This window comes from Dermacentor variabilis, chromosome 1, assembly GCF_050947875.1.
Source record: "Dermacentor variabilis isolate Ectoservices chromosome 1, ASM5094787v1, whole genome shotgun sequence".
NCBI classification, from domain to species: Eukaryota; Metazoa; Arthropoda; class Arachnida; order Ixodida; family Ixodidae; genus Dermacentor; species Dermacentor variabilis.
This window is the reverse complement of record NC_134568.1, coordinates 81,271,698-81,290,182: the sequence shown is the minus strand read 5'-3', so window position 1 is coordinate 81,290,182 and position 18,485 is coordinate 81,271,698. Positions and strand designations below refer to the sequence as shown.

Genomic DNA, 18,485 nt, shown 5'->3' with positions numbered 1-18,485 from the left:
GTCGGTTGCCTGTACGCCGAAAACTCTTCCCCCATGCCCATGCGCGAAACAAAAAAAGAGAAAGAGAGGCGCGTGATTAGTCAACACCACCTATGGATGTACAAGGCCTGTTTACTCCGATGCGTGACGCCACGCTACCTGACCCAAAATTTCTATTGACAAGGCTCGCGTGTTGAAAGCGGTGACGCCAAAATCACTATTACCTACTCGGAAGCATCCCCATTAGATGCTATGGCAGTCGGTCCAGGTAACACGATGTCATGGATAGGGGTGAATAGGCCTTGTGATTTAGGTTGTGTTGGATTAGCTGTGCCAGTAGTGACGCGTTGCTCTCCGTCACAGCCGAGCGCACGTGCAGCAGTTTCTCCCCGGCTCCGAAATGAGTAGGTCACGTGTAATACCTACTTTTTAGGAGTAGGCAGCTTTCGATCAGCAACACCGCGAGCAGAACCGGGAACGAGCTCGTCTACGCCATGCCGATGCTGCAGCCCGGTCACAAGAACAGGCTCGTGCAGCCGAGCGCAAGCAGCAACTGCGTACCGAGGATCCAGCAGCCTACCAAGCCGTCGTTTAATGAACCGTCGGGATCAACCCGCTGATAAACACCGGGGCCGCACATTCCAGCTTCGCTGGTTAACCATCTGTACGGAGTGCTTGGGCGGTGAATTTTTTTCTTTTCTCTCTTAACGCATGTCTCGAACTATGCTGCACAGATTGACATAAATTGTGTATTAGAAGACAGCACACGAAATTCTAACTCTGCAGGTACAAAATAAATCTTGTGTGGTTACGTGGCTGTTTTCCTCTTTATTAGCGGCGGCCACCGGCAGCTGCGCAAATCAGCTGCGAGATACCGATGTTCTTGACCTGACGTCCCTTGAGTCGCTCCGGTGTAACGCACGGCGGTGCAGTCCAGCTGTCCGGAATCTGGTTCAGAAAGCGTGCGTGGCAGTCGCAATCCAGGGGGTTTCCTGCAGAGGAAGAAAGGCGCGCAAGAAGATTATCTAACAGGAAAGAAACCGTAGCGCCATAGCTTCAGAGTGTCCAAAATTTTGTGCAAAAACCATCGAGGATGATTGGCATTGTAAACGAACAGCCGAACGCTTCCAGAAAGCTGCTCACTTTGTTAAATGAATGGTGTGCTTGAGGTCGTATACTTGTTGCAGTGAGGGCATTTAGGTAACGTTTGTTGTTCCATGGCGTAATTCCGTAGAGAGAACGGAACCAGCACAGCTCAAGCTGTATAGTCGGTGGACAGCACGTGCGTCTCGGAGAGCTACGACGGTCGACTCGGAGACCTTGTTCCTTTCTCCGACTGCCAACCACCGACCACGATAACGGGCACAAGAGCCAAAGAAAGCTATTCACTTAAAAAGAAAGGAAATCGGAGTCAGCTGTATCTGTGGCGCGCACACGATCCGATTATAGAAGGCTGTGTTGCACAGACATGAGTGGGCGAAACCATCAGTCAACTTCACGATACGGCGAGCTTATGTTCGGCGAGAGGTATAAGCAGGATATCTGATAAATCGGTGGAAGCGACTACAGGCTAAAAATGTAAAACTAAGCCCGTGTAGCAATGCATTTCATCGCAATTTGAGAGATTTCTGTCAGCTTTAGCCTTCATAATTTTTTAGTTGTAGCCCACGGATCATCACCTGGCGCTGTCATTCCGTTTCAAAAGAAAAATTTGGAACCATAAATAAATTTAAAGAAAAGTTATGTAAAATCTCATCTAACTAGAAAGATACTCTAAAGTGGCATGTGCAGAATAGAAATGGGAAGGAGTTGGTCGAAGATGTGTTTAAAATTTTTCGCCGCACCTTCTACCTTTCCTTAAATGTGTTTCGTGCGTTTCACTGTATTTTACCCATGAATTCAATGTCCCGTTTGTAAGGCACCATGCGATACAGAGAAGTAGATTGTGAGCAGCTTACCAAGGAAATGCACCCACCCTCTCAAAGTTTGTGCTCTCTGTTGTCTTTTAACTTCTCACTGAATGAAAACTACGCTTGGTCAGTTTTCTGGCACACATATTAGCGGCGCACGCCGCGCGACATCGTCTCGTCCCTTCAGTAGAACAGGCGTGATGTAACTTAAGTACAAAAATTGGCATAGAATCACAAATAAGACTAGATGTTCATAGACTATGATCCAACAGAATTTATTAAAGCATTAAAGCAAAATGCATGCATGCATGCATATTGCTTGTAATGCACTCTGTCGAGACGCTTGAATATCGAAGCGCTCGATAGCACTCCTGCCACGTCCACGTTGAAAGTAAACCATATTAATCGCCTACAAAAAGTTTATTAGACAGTCCTTCAAAACCTGGAGACGTTTTTGTTTCGTTTTTCCCCGGTCTATGAAGTCCACAGGTTGTCCATACACAGCTTGTATAATAACTTGATAAACAACTCTACAGGCTGCTTACATACAGTGCTGGTTAGTATCGAAGATACATGTATCTTAGATACTAACTTAGATACTCTTTGGGTATCCCGTATCTGTATCATGATACGTCTGGAAAGACTTGCATCAGTATCTGTTTTTCCGATACACCCGCCGTGGTTGCTCAGTGGCTATGGTGTTGGGCTGCTGAGCACGAGGTCGCGGGATCGAATCCCGGCCACGGCGGCCGCATTTCGATGGGGGCGAAATGCGAAAACACCTCTGCACTTAGATTTAGGTGCACGTTAAAGAACCCGAGGTGGTAGAAATTTCCAGACTCCTCCACTACGGCGTGCCTCATAATCAGAAAGTGGTTTTGGCACCTAAAAACCCAGAAATATTTTTTTCCGATACACGAAAGAACGTATCGTGTATCTTAAGGTACAAGATACTGCTATCACAACATCACTGTGCGAAACTAGGTATAAACTCATATAAACGTCGGCTGAACTCCACTTCTCAAGCTCATACAGTGTTGACAAGCCACCTGAATAAAACTAAAGACAGCGACATTCTTTTATATTCCCGCCAAAGCAGGCGATGAGGTGTACGCGTCCCTATTGGTGGACCAGACTCACGTGGCGCCGCTCGCGCCGTCTCGACAAACACAAACGCGCCAACGTCTGCGCGCCGCCGACCTATTGCTTTGATTTTTTGTTTTTAGTTCGTTGGTGCCCTGACACTTGTACTGTTTCGCGTACGCCAATGCGTGCGGCGTTTTTCGCGCGAATTCTGATGCCGCTATAGTGTGGTTATGGAATTTTACAGCCAAGCTGTTTATGGCTAGGCTTCCCTGCATTTTTCGCGTCCGCCAACAAATCTGTGTGAGCAAGAACTATCATCATCACCAATGGCTTCAGCCACTGCTCGCGCGTTCGTCGTCGTCGCCTACTTGCACAGCTGGTTCCGTTGCCGCTCATCATTCCAGTGTTCTCATACTCCCTTTGCGAAGGCGCTGACGGTACTGGCCCATGCACTGCCAGTTGGTGCAGTGATTTCGGTATCAAATTCTTTGCCTCAATATATCGCTCGTGCCTTCGTCGTCGCCTTCTCCCACGGCTGGCTCTGATGCCGCTCATCATACTAGAGTTCCTATACTTCCCCTCCCTCGATACCCGCCTTGGTGGCTTAGTGCATATGGTGTCGGGCTGCTAAGCGCGAGGTCGTGGAATTGAATCTCGGCCACGGGGCCGCATTTCGATGGGGTCTAAATGCGAAAACGCCCTTGTGCATAGATTTAGGTGCACGTTGAAGAACCCCGGGTGGACCGAATTTCGGAAGTCCCTTACTAGGGTGTGCCTCATAATCAGATCGTGGTTTTGGCACGCCAAAAGCAAATTATTTAACTTAATTTTTTTTTGCTCCTCCCTCTGCGAAGGCACTGACGGCACTGGTCCACTGCCAGTCGGTGCAGTGCTTTCTGTCTCAAATTCTTTGCCTTACTCTATCGCGAAATGAGAACACGAATGCATATAACAAATGTATAACATGAATGAACACGGATGTTTAAAAATAAATGTGTGCGCGCACCTTCCGTCACGATGACCACCGATCAAGAGACTAAATGTGTTCGTAACTTTGTTGAAAATTCTTCGTCATCTCTGTTTCGTCTGCTACACAGCTTAGCTGGTCATCCACCGTTACAGATTGGAATGGCTCATGATTTTATTTTGCGTGGTGCTTTATTACGAAGTCTGAAGAATTCAAGAATGGGGTTGCCTCGCGTTTAGTGGCATTGACACATCTGAGATTTGAAGGATCCCGTGGTTGTAAGTTTGACTGTGGGGAACCAAAGCATGGATGGCGCTGCTTCCGGGGGACTTATGCATAAGGCGGCTATTTTGTCTACATGGTTGTTGCTCGCAAGCGCAAAAAATAATTTTTCGTACTACGCTACATGATATGTTATTGGGCTGCACAGGTTTTCTCGTAGAAGAAGAATCGTACAAGAATTGCACGTTAATATATATGTCGCTGAAGAATGCTTTACGCCAGCAGATAAGTAGAATATGAAAGGTCATTTGCAGCTTTATGTGTTCTATATATATGCACCATGCGTCACAAAACATGTCGCTACCAGCGTTGTTTGTGCTGTACACCTGTCCGGTTATCCGGTATTGCGGAAACATTAATACATTTACGGACACAGTAAAACTCCCCAACGGTGTTTGAGCCATCGTGCAGAGTCTTGTTGACGTTCTTGTAATTAGATGGCGACCCGCCAGCTGGTAAGTAAGCAGAGCAGCGACTCCCATCAATTACAAAAGCGAAAGCAACAACCGCTGACAGCGGAGCCTATACTGAGCTTTCATGTTAAGCAGCTAAAGCAACCCCAATAAATTGTTTCGGAATGAAAATATACTTTGAGCAAGGAAGACAAACATTTTGAGATAGCAACATACATTTCATTCAAATGAAACAAGGTTGGTCGGAGTTAACAAGTTTCCAAGCAAAAAAAGTTTCTGCATACGCATTTGCGGCTACATTAAATATATACATGATAAGAAATTGGGAATGTATCCAAGTATCTTAAGGTAAGAATGGAAAATGTCTTATCGGATGCAATAATTGGGGTCGTATCTTGTATCTGCATCTCAAATCCTTGTTCATCGAGTACCTTGTATTGTATCATGATACAATTGCAACGTATCTTTTCCCAGCCTTGCCTATATAGAGCCTGTAGGGTTATGCCCTTATTATTTCTTCAGTCGACTATTACTGAGAAATTTCGCACAACTTACTGCTTTAAACGTCTGCGGACTACAGATAGACCGAAGTAAATAGGATCGTAACGACTTAATATTTTTTCTATAACTTTCAAATAGACAAGCCAATAAGTCTATATGAAGGCAAGTATGCCTACGAAAAATCTATAGACCATCTTAGACCGTTCTGCATGGAGTACCAACGACTCGCTGCCATCTTAACACCTTGCTTATTCGCTTGCATTGCTCTCTTATTTGGTTGGCTGCATGACTTCCGTGGAAGCTAGGTTGGTCAATGACGCATGCAATGGAGTAAGCAAAACTACCGCGCCAGCGTAAGAAAAGCCTGATGAATGAGGGGATTGTGAAAGAAAGATTCCAATTTTTCGTAGCCGTCATAAAACAGTCAGAAAGCTCCGAGGGTGATTTTACGAGAAAATAAATCATATTCATAATGAGTACCGTGCCCCAATATGAGCGTCAGACGCTTTGGCGCATTATTGAAATTTCTATGCCAAGCGAGTTCTAGCGGTAGGCGGCTAGGCTGGTAATAAATGACTGTGAAGCTTGCAAGCGTATCTGGAAGGCATACACAATTAAAAGCACTTGTGCGGTACCTTCTTTCTGTTGTCTCTGTTAAACTTTCGCAGTCATGGAAGATGGCACTACGGCAAACGCATACATATAATCAACGCGCGAAGCGTCCCCGATCACACGAGTGCTGCCCTAGAAAACGTAGAAGGATCTTTTCTAGTATTGTTGCCATCGAGCCTGAGGCTCGGAGGCAACTGAGGTATTCTAACCTCAGTGGTGGTGTTTCGTAAATCATCTGCGCTTGATTGCACTTAAATTACCGCTACAATCAAGCTTGAAGTGTTCCATATAACATCAACAGCTACAGAGCTTGCTGCCCTGCGTGTTGTTGTAAAATACCTGTTGCACTACCAGCTTCATAAGTGTGTCCTATTTTGCGGCTCTAAAGCAGCATTTTAGAAATTGCAATTTGGACTACATCACAGCACTCATGAGCAGTTGGACCATCAGATAAAACGGACCCCCATCAAACTCTGGATAAGGGGCTCCAAATTATATTTAAGTGGCTGCCCGGACGCATCGGAAATGCTGGTAAAGACTTCGCCGCTGAGGCAGCCCGGCCCGGCCATGAAGAAGGCCCAAAATGCTCTGATTACTTTATACAGAGCATACCCTGAAATGTAAATATTTCTTGGCTTGAACTATGACACAGATTTATTGGTCTTCTCCTTGCCTATCTAGCTGTCGTCTCCATACACTTGAACGATCCCTAGAGCTACAAGTGCCATCACAAGTTTCCCGCTATGAGGCGACATTGTTGTGCCGCTGTGACTGAGGGAGGTATTTACAAAGGCTTACTTCTTCCACTTGGAATGGGTGATATGCTTATACGTGACTCTTGCTGAAACTAAGGAACTATTGAACGTTTTTCATGCCTTTTCCTTGGTACGACGTCGAGCGTGAACTTCTCTGGACAGCATTAAACAGGCTGGACTCAAGGCCGTTTTTTGGAACCTAAGGACTTGGAAACATGACCATGCGCGTCCCTGGCACAGAAAGCAACGACGGCTTTACTTCTGTACCTCAAGTCGACAGATCTCTGCAACCCTTTTCAAACTTGGTGGGCATCGTCAAATGTGCGCGAAACTGTGCTCTCCATCTCTCTCTTTATGCCCCTTGATCCCATCCTCCCCCAGTGCAGGGTAGCAAAGCAGACGCACGTCTGATTAACTTTCCTGCCTTTCCATTCCTCTATTTCTCTCTTTCTCTGCTCTATACCAGTGTATTCATTAACCTAGAGTACCTACAAGTGAGACAGAAGATAGCCAACTATTCAGTAAATACTGTAGTGTGAACTGTGTGCAGAAATTAACTTTGAACATATTATTGCGATAGCAGTTATGTGGACACTGCAGCCGCATTTCTGCCGTCGTTGTCGGCGTCGCCGTGACGTTCAATATAAAGTATAAAGGGCGATAACATCGTCGCCGCGTGCCATGTGCTTTATGTGCGAGGGAAAGCGGGCGTGAGTGAGCCGACGATGGTGGCTCAATCTCGCGCGCACAAAGGAGGAAAGCGGAGAGGTCTTCTGTAGCGCACAAGGCACCGGGGAAGTGGAAGGGGTGCGGGCGTTCCACCTTGGCGGCGGTTACTCATCGCGCGACCGCGCGTGGCTTATATTGAAAGTGATCTGGCGATAGGGGACAGGTTGTGCCGAGTGCTGATAACTTTGTGTGTGCTGTTCTCGCCGCTTCGTTCACATTGAAGCGAGAGGCAGCACGAAGGTCGATTCACTCGCTGCTGTTGCCGCGCTTTCTCGCTCCAGCGTTTTGACAGCGAGTGTGCGTGGTCATTGAGTGAGATGTGTTCGTGTTTGCTTATGCGTGTGTGACCCAATGATTGTTAATTTAGTTAGTAAGCGAATGTTTACATGTTTATACAGCCGATAAAACTACCATTCTTACTTCGTCTAGCTGTCATCTAATTTGCTATCGCAATCGATGCTTCGCCTTTCGGACGAAACCGCGACTTTTTTTACGGTGCCACTAAAGTGTTGTCATTGGCCTTTGGACGCACAGAACCGAGGAAGGGTAAAAAATCGTGTCCAGGGACACAGGACCATTCAACTGACAGGTGAGAAATAAAACGTTCCTAGGCGGTCAGTGAACGAAATCACTGTCATTTCATCATGTACTGCCAAATATGATTCGTTAAGTTTTTGCTTTTTCCTTATAAGGTGGCGGACGCTACTGCTCACAGTTTTCTTTAGTTGCACATTTTTAGTAGCGTTCCATATTTTCAGCCTGCTGTACACATCAGAGTTTCCTCCTACCCTTCACACTCCCGTTCTTGAGCTCTGCACTCTTCTAACAAAGGAAACCAGAAATAAGCAGAAATTGAAGAAGCCCTCATTAAGAAGTTTTGCCTCGCTAGATCGACAAAGAGCGCGTTGGCAAAACAATAATCATAGCATAACAAAAAGACATCTTTTTTGAAGGCATACCTCTCTTTTTTTAAACGCATGATGGTTTACTTCAATTCGGTAAATAAGTGAGGCTAGCTTGCTTCAATACGCTAACTCAGCAGCTGTATGCAGAGATTAACCAAAGACGGCGCGTGCTATATGCGTGTGTCTAAAGAAGCTTGGGTTGCGGGAATTAAGAAAAGGGTAGTTTGCAAACAGTGGTTCGTGACTCGGAAGGCACAATGACAACGCTATCTGCACGTAACATTCTCAAGGGTGGCAGTTTGGGCACATTGGTATTACGTAAGGACGATTAAAGACGGGCGAACTAGAAGCACACAGAAAAAAGACACATACATACATACATAGTGCATTTTCATCCGTAAAGGTACTGAGATTACCGCTGGATGTATTGGAAGGTCACACAAGTGAATACGCTCTGGGCTGTTTGCATTTCATATGTGTTGTGATGGTATGAAATAGCATATGCAGCTGGTTATAAACCTTGCTCACGCTGCATATCTTTTTTTTAAATCTTGAGAAAATTCTTAATAAGCCAAATGTCACCAATATATCGTGCACTGTGCATTGATTTGTGCAGGTCAAAAGAATTCCTAGGACACCTGCAGGAGCACGAAGTCGCATTTGGTAAGTTTACTGTTACCACGGCATGCTGCGTGCACCACTACCTTCCTCGAGCCCCTGCCCATCCTTTAGTTTCACTGCCAGAGGATCGACCACGTGCCTCATTTTGTCAGATAATCCTGTCCTTTCGTGCATGCGTTCCTTCAGGTTATACCGCTCCAGCGAGAGTTCCGTTTCCCCCATGGTGCTTGGCTAAAGCAAAAGTTCGACTAATGGTACCAAGAATACGAGCAAAAGCGCAACTATCGTCTCCAGCAATCAAGCAGCTTTCAATGCTCTTGCTGTACGAGACATACAACGAACATCACCATCTATATACTAACGCTTCAACCACGGTGAATGGGTCTGCAAGATCGGTGATCTTTCCTTAAAAAACCTTCACCGTAAAGATTCGACTATCTCACCAGACTACATCGACTGCCGCGGAACTCCCTGCTATTCGTTGTGCACTTCGCGTAATTTCTGACGAAATGCCCAAGAAATGGAGTGTGTTCACTGACTCCAAGGCTGCTCTTCATTGTTTGGTTTCTGCCTTACACCGGGCACCCCACGAACAACTAGTTCTAGAAATCAGACTGCTGTTTCACCACCTTGTCGAGCAAGGGCACGACATCACGTTACAGTGGATTCCAAGCCACTGTGGCATAATGGGCAATGAGCATGCCGATGCCACAGAACGATCTGCACATGAGGAGGGCTTGCAACACTCCATAGTATTCTCAAGAATACGCGCAGCAATGAAAATTCGTGTGCCGGCAAATGAAGCCATAAGATCTTTATGGAACACACCAAGCTTGAAGCACACACGTCTGCACCGATGGGACCCGTCCCTTCGACTTCGACCCCCATCTGGACTCTCTCGACTCGAGACAATAGTACTTTGCCGACTGTGGCTTGGTGTCGCTTTCACAAGATCTTTTGCCTTCCGAGTTGGTATGGACGAGAGCGCGACTTGCAGTCACTGCGGCGGCGGGGAGACTCTAGAACACATACTGTGCCACTGTCCTTCATACAGCACGCACCAGCTGTCGCTTGCGGCCATATTGGCACACATTGACGACAGGCCACACCAGGACGACAGGACGGACTGTCTTGGAAGGCCGAGATGAACTGTCGTCGCACCGAAAGTCGGTCAAGGCTTTGTTGACCTTTTTACGTGGTAGTGGCCGATTAGAAAGACTATAATGATCCCGTCCCTTTCTTTTCTTTCGCGCCTTTCTTTCTGTCCCCACTCTTCTTTCCCTCTTCTCCTTTTCCTTCCCCTAGTGCAGGGTAGCGAACCGTAGGCTTTAACTCTGGTTAACCTCCCTGCCTTTCTCTTATTCGCGTCGCTCTCTCTACAGGTATGAACTTTTCTCTTCCCCGCTGTGCCCCTCTCTATAGCACGCATATGATGTGCTTTGCGCGTCAATGCGTAGTGCGCGTCGCTCATTTATCTTTGCGCACTCTCTAGAGCAGCCCGACATACTTCCAACAAATATTTCCCTTGTACTGGACAGAGCTTATCTTCCGATCTAATGATGATCATGAATGACTGTATTGGCCAGATTTAATTCTTTTATGCATTGTTATAAAGAACTTCTAGTTTAAAGTTCGGCCATGGCAATAGGTACTAGTTGCCCTTGTTTCAGTATGTTCACTTATCGCTTTAAGCTATGTTATTGATTAATTTTAAGGAATGCTTCCTGAATACTTTGGTTTTTTCGAACAACACCTTCGTACGTTCACGCACTCGGCGCTGGCCGCCTGCATATCAACGAAGGAAACCTGAAACTGTCTTTATCTTACCATCTAAGAAGGCTGCGGCATTGGTGCTCCGTTCGAGCAGAGGAGTGAAACTGTGCTCGTCGAAGCGGTGAATGGCGTTTTGCTGAAGGTTGAGCTCAGTCAGCCGGGGCGCGTCCACGGTGAGGTCCGCCGGCAAAGATGTCAAATTTGCATTCCTGCACAACGTGGCAAGCGGCACAGCCGCAGACAGGTCACTGCATCGTGCATCATTGCATTGCGCATTACATGCGCTTAGTAAAAAGCTTCACCAGAACAACGGTTATACGCTTACGTGTAGTCTTGCTATCAGAGGCTCTGCAAAAACAGCAAGAGGTGCTGTTCTGAAACTGTTAGATTATACGAGTGATTAGGTAAAATGAAATCCAAGCAATCTCATCCTTTTGTGCCTGGTCCACCGCGGTTCTTAAACAGCAGAGTCCAGAATTAAGATTATGCACACAGCATCAACTATATTTTCTGCTTTGTAGCAGCTATAAACTACGCTAAAGGAGCCGCATCGTGGTTTAAATGAGCCGCACAAGCTTTCCCAAGCTAATAAGGGTAGCTACATGACCTCGCTGATATGGCATCTTCTATTTTGCTATAACACAGAATGGCACATTAGAAAAACACATAGCGCTGACTTTCTACAACAGACTTATTACCAATTCTCGCAGGCGTACGTATATATATATATATATATATATATATATATATATATATATATATATATATATATATATATATATATATATATATATATATATATATATATATATATATATATATATATATATATATATATATACTTCCTAAGCAACTTTTGCATACCACACTTTGAGCTAAAGGATATCATATAATTTGCGGTGGTACTCCTTCTTTATTTCTTTACATGCCAGTTCTCTGTTTCTTTTGGTGCTCATTCCGAACTTGATCTCTATGAGGCTCACCTACGGTGTAATTGCGAACTTATACACCGAGCGTCATGAGTTGAACATGAATCTCAATTGACTGCATTGGCCGGAAAGCGGTGTAGGTGAGAAATCGTCAATTCTTACCGCGTCCGACATGCTAAATACCACATAGCAATACTTGAGGTTTGAAGATCATGAATGACTGAACCTAAATAAAAAACTCACACCCTATACATTATAACAACAAACCTACAATAATACCTAAAGGTATTGCTCGTGCACGGCCACTATGGAGTTTTCACCAACTCGTTGGCGATTGCGAAATTATATAACCTGTGATTGGTGTATTGGTGTATTGGTGTATGGTGATTAGTATTCACAGATAATATGCATTATGCGATTACTCCACGCAAATGTATATGCCGCGCACATTGAATGAGATGCTGACATGTAACATGGTCAGCATGGCAGAGGCATACAGAATCGGTTTATAACCATTTGCTGCTGAGTCCAGCATAGTTTAAATTTGTTGGCATCGATTTGAAATATTGTATTTGTTCAGACTGTTGGCAGCTTGGGTGCGTGTTAATTACGAACAAAAAGTGGTTTTAGAGCTTCAAGCTTGTTTAAGAAAAAAATTATTGCCCTCAAAGCGATGACTAAAATATGTAATTTCTTCGTTTTCTAAACCGTTATTATACGCCCATATCGTTCGTAGGTGGAAACTAATATTTTTCCCTGCTGAAAGCAACATACGAAAATATCAAGATTAATATTGATATGATGAATAAAGGAAAGTTACTATATTTCTCAGGTAAAGCGACAAACAAAAGAAACGGCACGAATTGTGCGTTACTTTTCCGCGTCGCTTCGCTTGACGATACTAGCAGCTACGTACCAAGTGGCTCAGGTATTCAAGCTGTTGCAAGAAAGTAACGAACATAAAGAAAGCGCTCATGAGTTGGTGTTAATGCTTTTTTTGTGTGTTGACTGATGTCTAGGTCTGTGTGACAAAACATAACCGTTGTGCCTTTATACCTGAGCGTCAACGATGTAAGGTTGCGGGCTGGCGTAGGCAGCATAGATCTCGAGAAGTGGTTGATGTTGCTGTTCTCGACGTGGAGCTCCTCCAGGTTTTCCAGACCTGCAAGCCAGTCTTGGTCTACGCCAAGGATAGTCGAGTTCAGGACGCGCACACGCCTGACACTCTTCGGGAGTTCGTTGAAACTGCTGGAGAGGTTGACGTAGTGCATGTTCAAGAGGATGACCTCCTCAAGCTTGGTCAGCGGAGCTAGCAGCGCCCAGGATGGGGGTGCCGTGCTGCCATCGCTAAGGATTACCTTCTTGAGCCACGACGTGACACCAGTGAACGGGTGCCCATCAGACGTCGGAGTGGGGCCGTGCACTCGGACATTACGGAGCTCCACTACCGAGGCCATAGTGCCTTCAAGTGCTCTCACCGGTAAAAAGTCGAGGTTGCTGTCTTGAAGAAGAAAGTCAACCCGCGAATAGCGATCCGGCGAGAAGTCGCGACGGACGACTGTATTGAAATCGGCGTGGCTTGTGAAGCCGGAGCAGGTGTACGTGACCCGCGATGTCCCGGACTCGACGCAAGTCGGTGTGGCGGCGACGAAGCACGCGAGCAGAGCCCAGAGGGCCACCCGTCCGAAAGCGAGCATGGCTGCTGTGCGTGTGGGAGAAACCGCGGGACGAGTGCCGAACGCAACCCGTTTGAGCGACTCTTGAAAGAGCCTGTGATAAACTGGCCGTAAGATGACACCCGTAAGAGAAATCCTTGGTGGATTTGCTCTCGCATTCGTGGCAAGAAAGCTGAAACTGCGCGATAGGAGACATCGCCTTATGGTTCCACGATTGTAGCTCAAGTGTGAAAGTGGATCTTGAAGGTCGCCCACCACTCAAGGTCTTTCTTTCACAGCGTTTGTGCCAGAAGAAACGCAGGCTCTCGGCCAGGAAATGACATGACGATAGCTGTTACCATAAGGCACCATACGCGCGAAAACATCGCGTCAGAGGTACGCGTCCATTTTTTTTTTTGTAGCGTTTGTTCGCTTATAATGCTTTAATTCAAACTCGCAGAGAATCAAAGCTGCACTTCTCAGCTTCTTCTAGCAATACTGCAACAAAATATTTGCAAAGCAAAAGCAGACTCATTCCGTCGTAAGGGCTGCGATACCCGATTACGCCAGCGCTTCCGTGAGCGTCACGCAATCATTAAAGTGAGTTTTACGTTACTGGTGAGCAAGCACATAGCTGATAATAGAAGAGATAGAGGAAGCGGTTGAGAGAACTATTCCTATCAATTTTGCTTTTTGTTCTTAAATTTTTTTGGACCGCCAGAGGCTGTACTTAGCTAGACATATGCCCCTTAAGTTCCCGTTTATGCAAATATACGGATTCGGGTTCACCATGCGCAGCACAACGTGATAATATTAGAGCAAAATCTTGTTTCGGGTTTTTTGATTCGGCGAGCATATTATCATGGCTTTTACGTTATTGTTGATGTTACTGTGTATTGAGGTACAAAGGCCTAGAAAAATGCGCTACGGAGAGTCGGCTGTAAAAAATCAATAATAAATCTCCTCTGCGCCAGAACAGTATAAATGGTCATGGCTCAAATGCATGATCATTTCGTTAAAAACCATTTAACCCCGCGGTCAGTCGGAAGTCTGGCATAAATTTGGTATCACTACGCATACGACAAAGCATCGTTGTTCGGCGAAAGCTGTGCCACAAATGATTTCATTTTGATATGAGCGTGTGCACATCCGGAAGTGGACGTACATCTTCTTTTTCGCCTGCCGCTTTACATATTTTCCTACCTTGTGATTTGCTTCGCTTTCTTAATAAGCGCACTAGGATAGTTGCCCATATTTCCGTATAAATTGGCTTACCTAGTAGGAGCTATGGGGCCGGTATATTGTAAGGATTCCTGTCGCTCGATTCGATTCCTTTCGTATCAACCGCAGGTCACGACTGACCGATCTCGGTGATAACGTTGAAAGGAGCGCAGCTGGGACCACTGATGAAGGGCGAAAAGGAATAGCATCGGAATAGAAGCGCTACGTCATCCCGGCACTGTTTTTCCCCTTCTTTTTAGTGCAATCCCGCGCATTTACATTGTTGAAATTGGTGGGCAAAAATAGCGTTTTTTGTTCGTGTGTGTATTTTTGTCGGCTTGTAATTTTTTTGTGAATAGCTATATACTTTCTGGAATGATATATTAGTATACCGTAATTTCGATTTTCCGATTTTGCTTTTTTTTGGTATCGGAAAGTACACACTCAGGAAAACTACATCGCCGAGGGTAAGCTGGATGTCGAAACACCCTTTTTGCACCCTTACTTCTCTGAAAATTTTGAAAATGGGTGCATTCGTTAGGAGGCAACCCTTAGTGCACCCTTTCATTAATATGGGGGTAGGGTGCTAAAAGGTTGTTTTGTGCGATACCTACACCTCGCAAAATTGAAGGGTGCTCGGGCACTTCAACATTTCAAGCAAATAAAAAGCAATAAGTGTCTATTTCCAAGTGGTTTGCGCCAAGTATTTGTTAGAGTACATCATATAATCACAGTAGGCTATGGATGTCAAGTGGTACTTCATGAGCACATGCTGTCCCCTGTGGTGAAGTGGAAAGACAGCTTTTTCTTTTACTTCCTACCCTGGTATTCGCTGTTTACCACTGGCTTGTTTAAGATATTTCAGCTCGGTGTTCTTTTATAGATCAGCTGCCAGTCGTCAGCGACTCATAGCGCGTCAGCCAATCACAGTTCTTCAGGCGCATGTTCGTTTTGGTGTATCATCGTGTCGGTGCAATATTATGCGCTGTAAGTCTTGCGCTGATTCAAGCTGTAATGATACGAATAAACATTGGTTAGCAACTTATATATCAGCTGCATGCGGAGCAATCTACTTCCGATAAGAACGCAGCATTCATTGAGGAGGTGGCCCGTCCTGGTCGTAAAGGGGAAAGACACTACTTTGTCCTCTTTTCTGCTTCCTGAATTTCACACCTCACTGCTATCTACGCTGATATTGTTTGATATTGGTGCTGATTTATAGATGAACTGAAACAATGAATAGTGTGGCGTAACCTTATCAGAGCAGCTTGAGGCGCTACTGCACTGTTGAGGTGCTCCTTCGGTTGCGTTGGGGCCTATTACAAGGAAATACTAAAACGAACTTGCCGCTGGATGCATATGGCATAAGGTATTTGCCATTGAAGTTTGCCAGTGTGAAGATGATGTACCAGTTGATGCTGTCATGCTGATTGCTCTGCATGGCATCTGAAAGAAGCGCTTGGCAGTGTGTAATGCAGTTGTTGACATTAGACCAATTAGTCTGTATTTCCGAGAACTCATTGCAAGATTTCTTGAAGTATGTAGGCAACAAAAGCGTGTAACCGAATGGCTCGACCAACTGGAGTCACTTGAATGCTTAAAATAATTTTTGAACTTCTGAATCGGCCATTGATTGGGTGACATGCTTAAATCTCTTCTTATTATTGTATATATGATTGTATTCTGAGAAAACGCAGGCAATAAAGATATAAAGAGGGTGAAGTGGTCGAGATCTAACCCTTCCGACTGGCGGTCTGAAGGCCCACAGATCGAATCCAGGCGGCGCGGATATGTCTTTTCTTTTTCTTCGCTTTAATGTTTGATAAGTCTCGGAAATTCCTTCGGGATTACTTCGGCGGACGTCTGAAAGACTAGGGTACGGATAGCATAAACAATATCGCTGTAAAAAGATGTAGTGCGCACTTCGGCAGCGCACACATTAAGGAAAAGGGTGCAAATAAAGAAATCACCATTTCAAATGGGTGTATATTGGTTTCCTTAAACACAGTTTCTATGGCTGTAAGGGGATGAGTAAAAAACACACTCTTAAAGTAGTTGCACCCTTTGGAGTGTAATTTCTCCCACAATAATAATCGTCACCTACCTTGCTTGCGTTTCCTTTCTTGAAAACGCTGCGCTCGTTACTTTCTTGTCAAGAATGCTATGTCACGCTGATAACGCGCATGCCGTTCGTGACTTGGAGGTACCGGACTCGCAGCGCTAAACAAAGGAAAGGTGGGCAAGGAAGATGATAGTCTTTGTGGGACAAGATAAGCCTCAAAGGGTACAAAGTTTTTAAAGAGTGCATAAGAGAAACACCCTTAAGGGGGCAATTTTGCTGAGAAGGTGTACTGTTGTGTGCCACTAAAGTCCCTGGGACAATGAGGACATTTTAATTGAATAAACAAATAAATTGAATGCAGCACACGTTCATGAACTAAAGCTATTCACAAAGTAAAATCAAACAAACAAGCTCCACTGCCACTAGGCGTCATTGACATAGATCGGCGAACTCACTCATTAGTATATTGACTCAAAATCCCTCGGACTCGTGAGTCTGAGTGAGCTCGTGTGAGTTCGAGTGCGTGTAAGTATGAGTATAATTAAGACTCCCTGAATCGGAGTTCGGAAGGAAGTGCAGTATGAAACGAAGCAAGTATGAATAATTTGTAATTCCATTGGTCTTCAACTCCTCGAGACTATGGCGAGGACGATTGACATGATTCCGAGTGATTCTGACTGGTGCGCGTTCGAACCAGTAAACGTGAGCGAGTACACGGGAACAAAGAATTTGTGTCAATGAAGCGAAACCACATCTGTAAAGTTCCATGTTATACCGTGAATTGTACATGCGTATTTTTCCAAAACGTAGGTTTAGGCAGCTGTTTATAGCTTCTGCGTTAGTTGGCATTCTGTAATTACCTGTAACCTAATTACTTGTTTATACGTATTACAATTACCAAATGTAACCAGTGAGTTTTCAAGACATCGGCGCTAGAAAGGAATTTTAATGCGTCAGCATTAGAACGGTCATGCGAATGAAAACCGGTCTGTCGGTTTGTGTACTGCAATAGAAGAGAGAAGAGAGAGAGAGGAGGCCGACACAAGTGGAAGGGGTGGAAGCACCTGACGGAGGCGGTGCTAGCAGCGTGCTGACATGCTGGCTTTGCACAGTTGGCGATCGGCGGTGAGCTTCTGCTGACGTCTGAACAAAGCACCTCGGTCAAAGCAAAGTGCCTAGAGCGGCCAGTCGCGCGGCTATATTGCGTGTATACTCCCGCGCTTCTTTCATGCTCGGAAAAATGCCTTTATGTAGCACGTATCAAGCAACAGAAAGCTGCATCGGGAGTTTTTCATGTTGCTGTACAATTTTCCCATTCACACTTTATGTAAGTATAATATTTGAGAAGTTGATTAATTAATTAAGGCTAGTTGTGGAATTAGGCCGATTACAAAAAATAATCTGAGTATCTCCAAGGAACAGCTAACAATCTTGCCTTGGTTTTGTCCAGCTACGTGACATTTGCACATGTTTAAATCTTGGTGCACGATAGTTGGAGCACCCTGTATATATTACATACAGGGCAAAAGTACGAAAAGTAACTTTACTAACATTTCGGCAGGTGGTCCTTGCCTCCATCAGCGTAGTCACTCTGGCGAAGGCGGGACCGACATATATAGGTCGGAGATTAGCAGTACGCTGGGGAGCCAATGTGAAGCGTGTCATCTCGCCTCGACCGCCCATCGGAGACACTGCCCTTTCGGCCAGGAGCTGGCCTCTGTAGGAGGGAAGGCTCGTCTCCAGCCGAAGCGTCAGTAAAATCCTATTGTTTTTCCTACGAGGTTCTATTGTTTGACCTGTTTTGCACATCAGGATCCTGTGATTTAACGCTTCACTGACATACAGTATGTTTCAGTGAACACTTTCAAAAATCTTTAAAAGTTGCATGTGGCAGAAATCACAATTCTAGTTCATGAGCTGGTCTACTCGAAGTGGTGGACAGTACTTGCACAAAAAATTGAGATGCACAGGCGACTAATTATTACAAATCACCTAATTAACTTTCTAACGAATTACATGGTGGCCCATATTGCAATTTACAAATTATAGCCGTGGAGTTTGCAAGGCGGATCCACTTCGAGCAAA

General features: G+C 45.2%; 1 protein-coding gene across 1 annotated transcript; it reads right to left on the bottom strand.

Moving 5' to 3' along the window:
• Positions 1-787: 787 nt before the first annotated feature.
• Positions 788-13,215, bottom strand: LOC142579913 (uncharacterized). Its single transcript, XM_075690588.1, has 3 exons — positions 12,519-13,215; positions 10,588-10,742; positions 788-971 (listed from the first exon to the last, which is right to left on the bottom strand). Exons 1-3 carry the CDS (start codon positions 13,157-13,159, stop codon positions 811-813), a joined length of 957 nt encoding a protein of 318 aa, XP_075546703.1. The 5' UTR covers positions 13,160-13,215; the 3' UTR covers positions 788-810.
• Positions 13,216-18,485: the final 5,270 nt, after the last annotated feature.

Bases quoted from the DNA above. Each gene is read 5' to 3' on its own strand.
- LOC142579913 (XM_075690588.1), bottom strand. From the start codon at position 13,159: ATGCTCGCTTTCGGACGGGTGGCCCTCTGGGCTCTGCTCGCGTGCTTC. The intron at 10,743-12,518 runs GTATAAAGGCAC...CACGTTGTGCAG, and splicing joins CTTACATCGTTGACGCTCAG to GAATGCAAATTTGACATCTT. The intron at 972-10,587 runs GTAAGATAAAGA...CTTCCTCTGCAG, and splicing joins TGCCGCAGCCTTCTTAGATG to GAAACCCCCTGGATTGCGAC.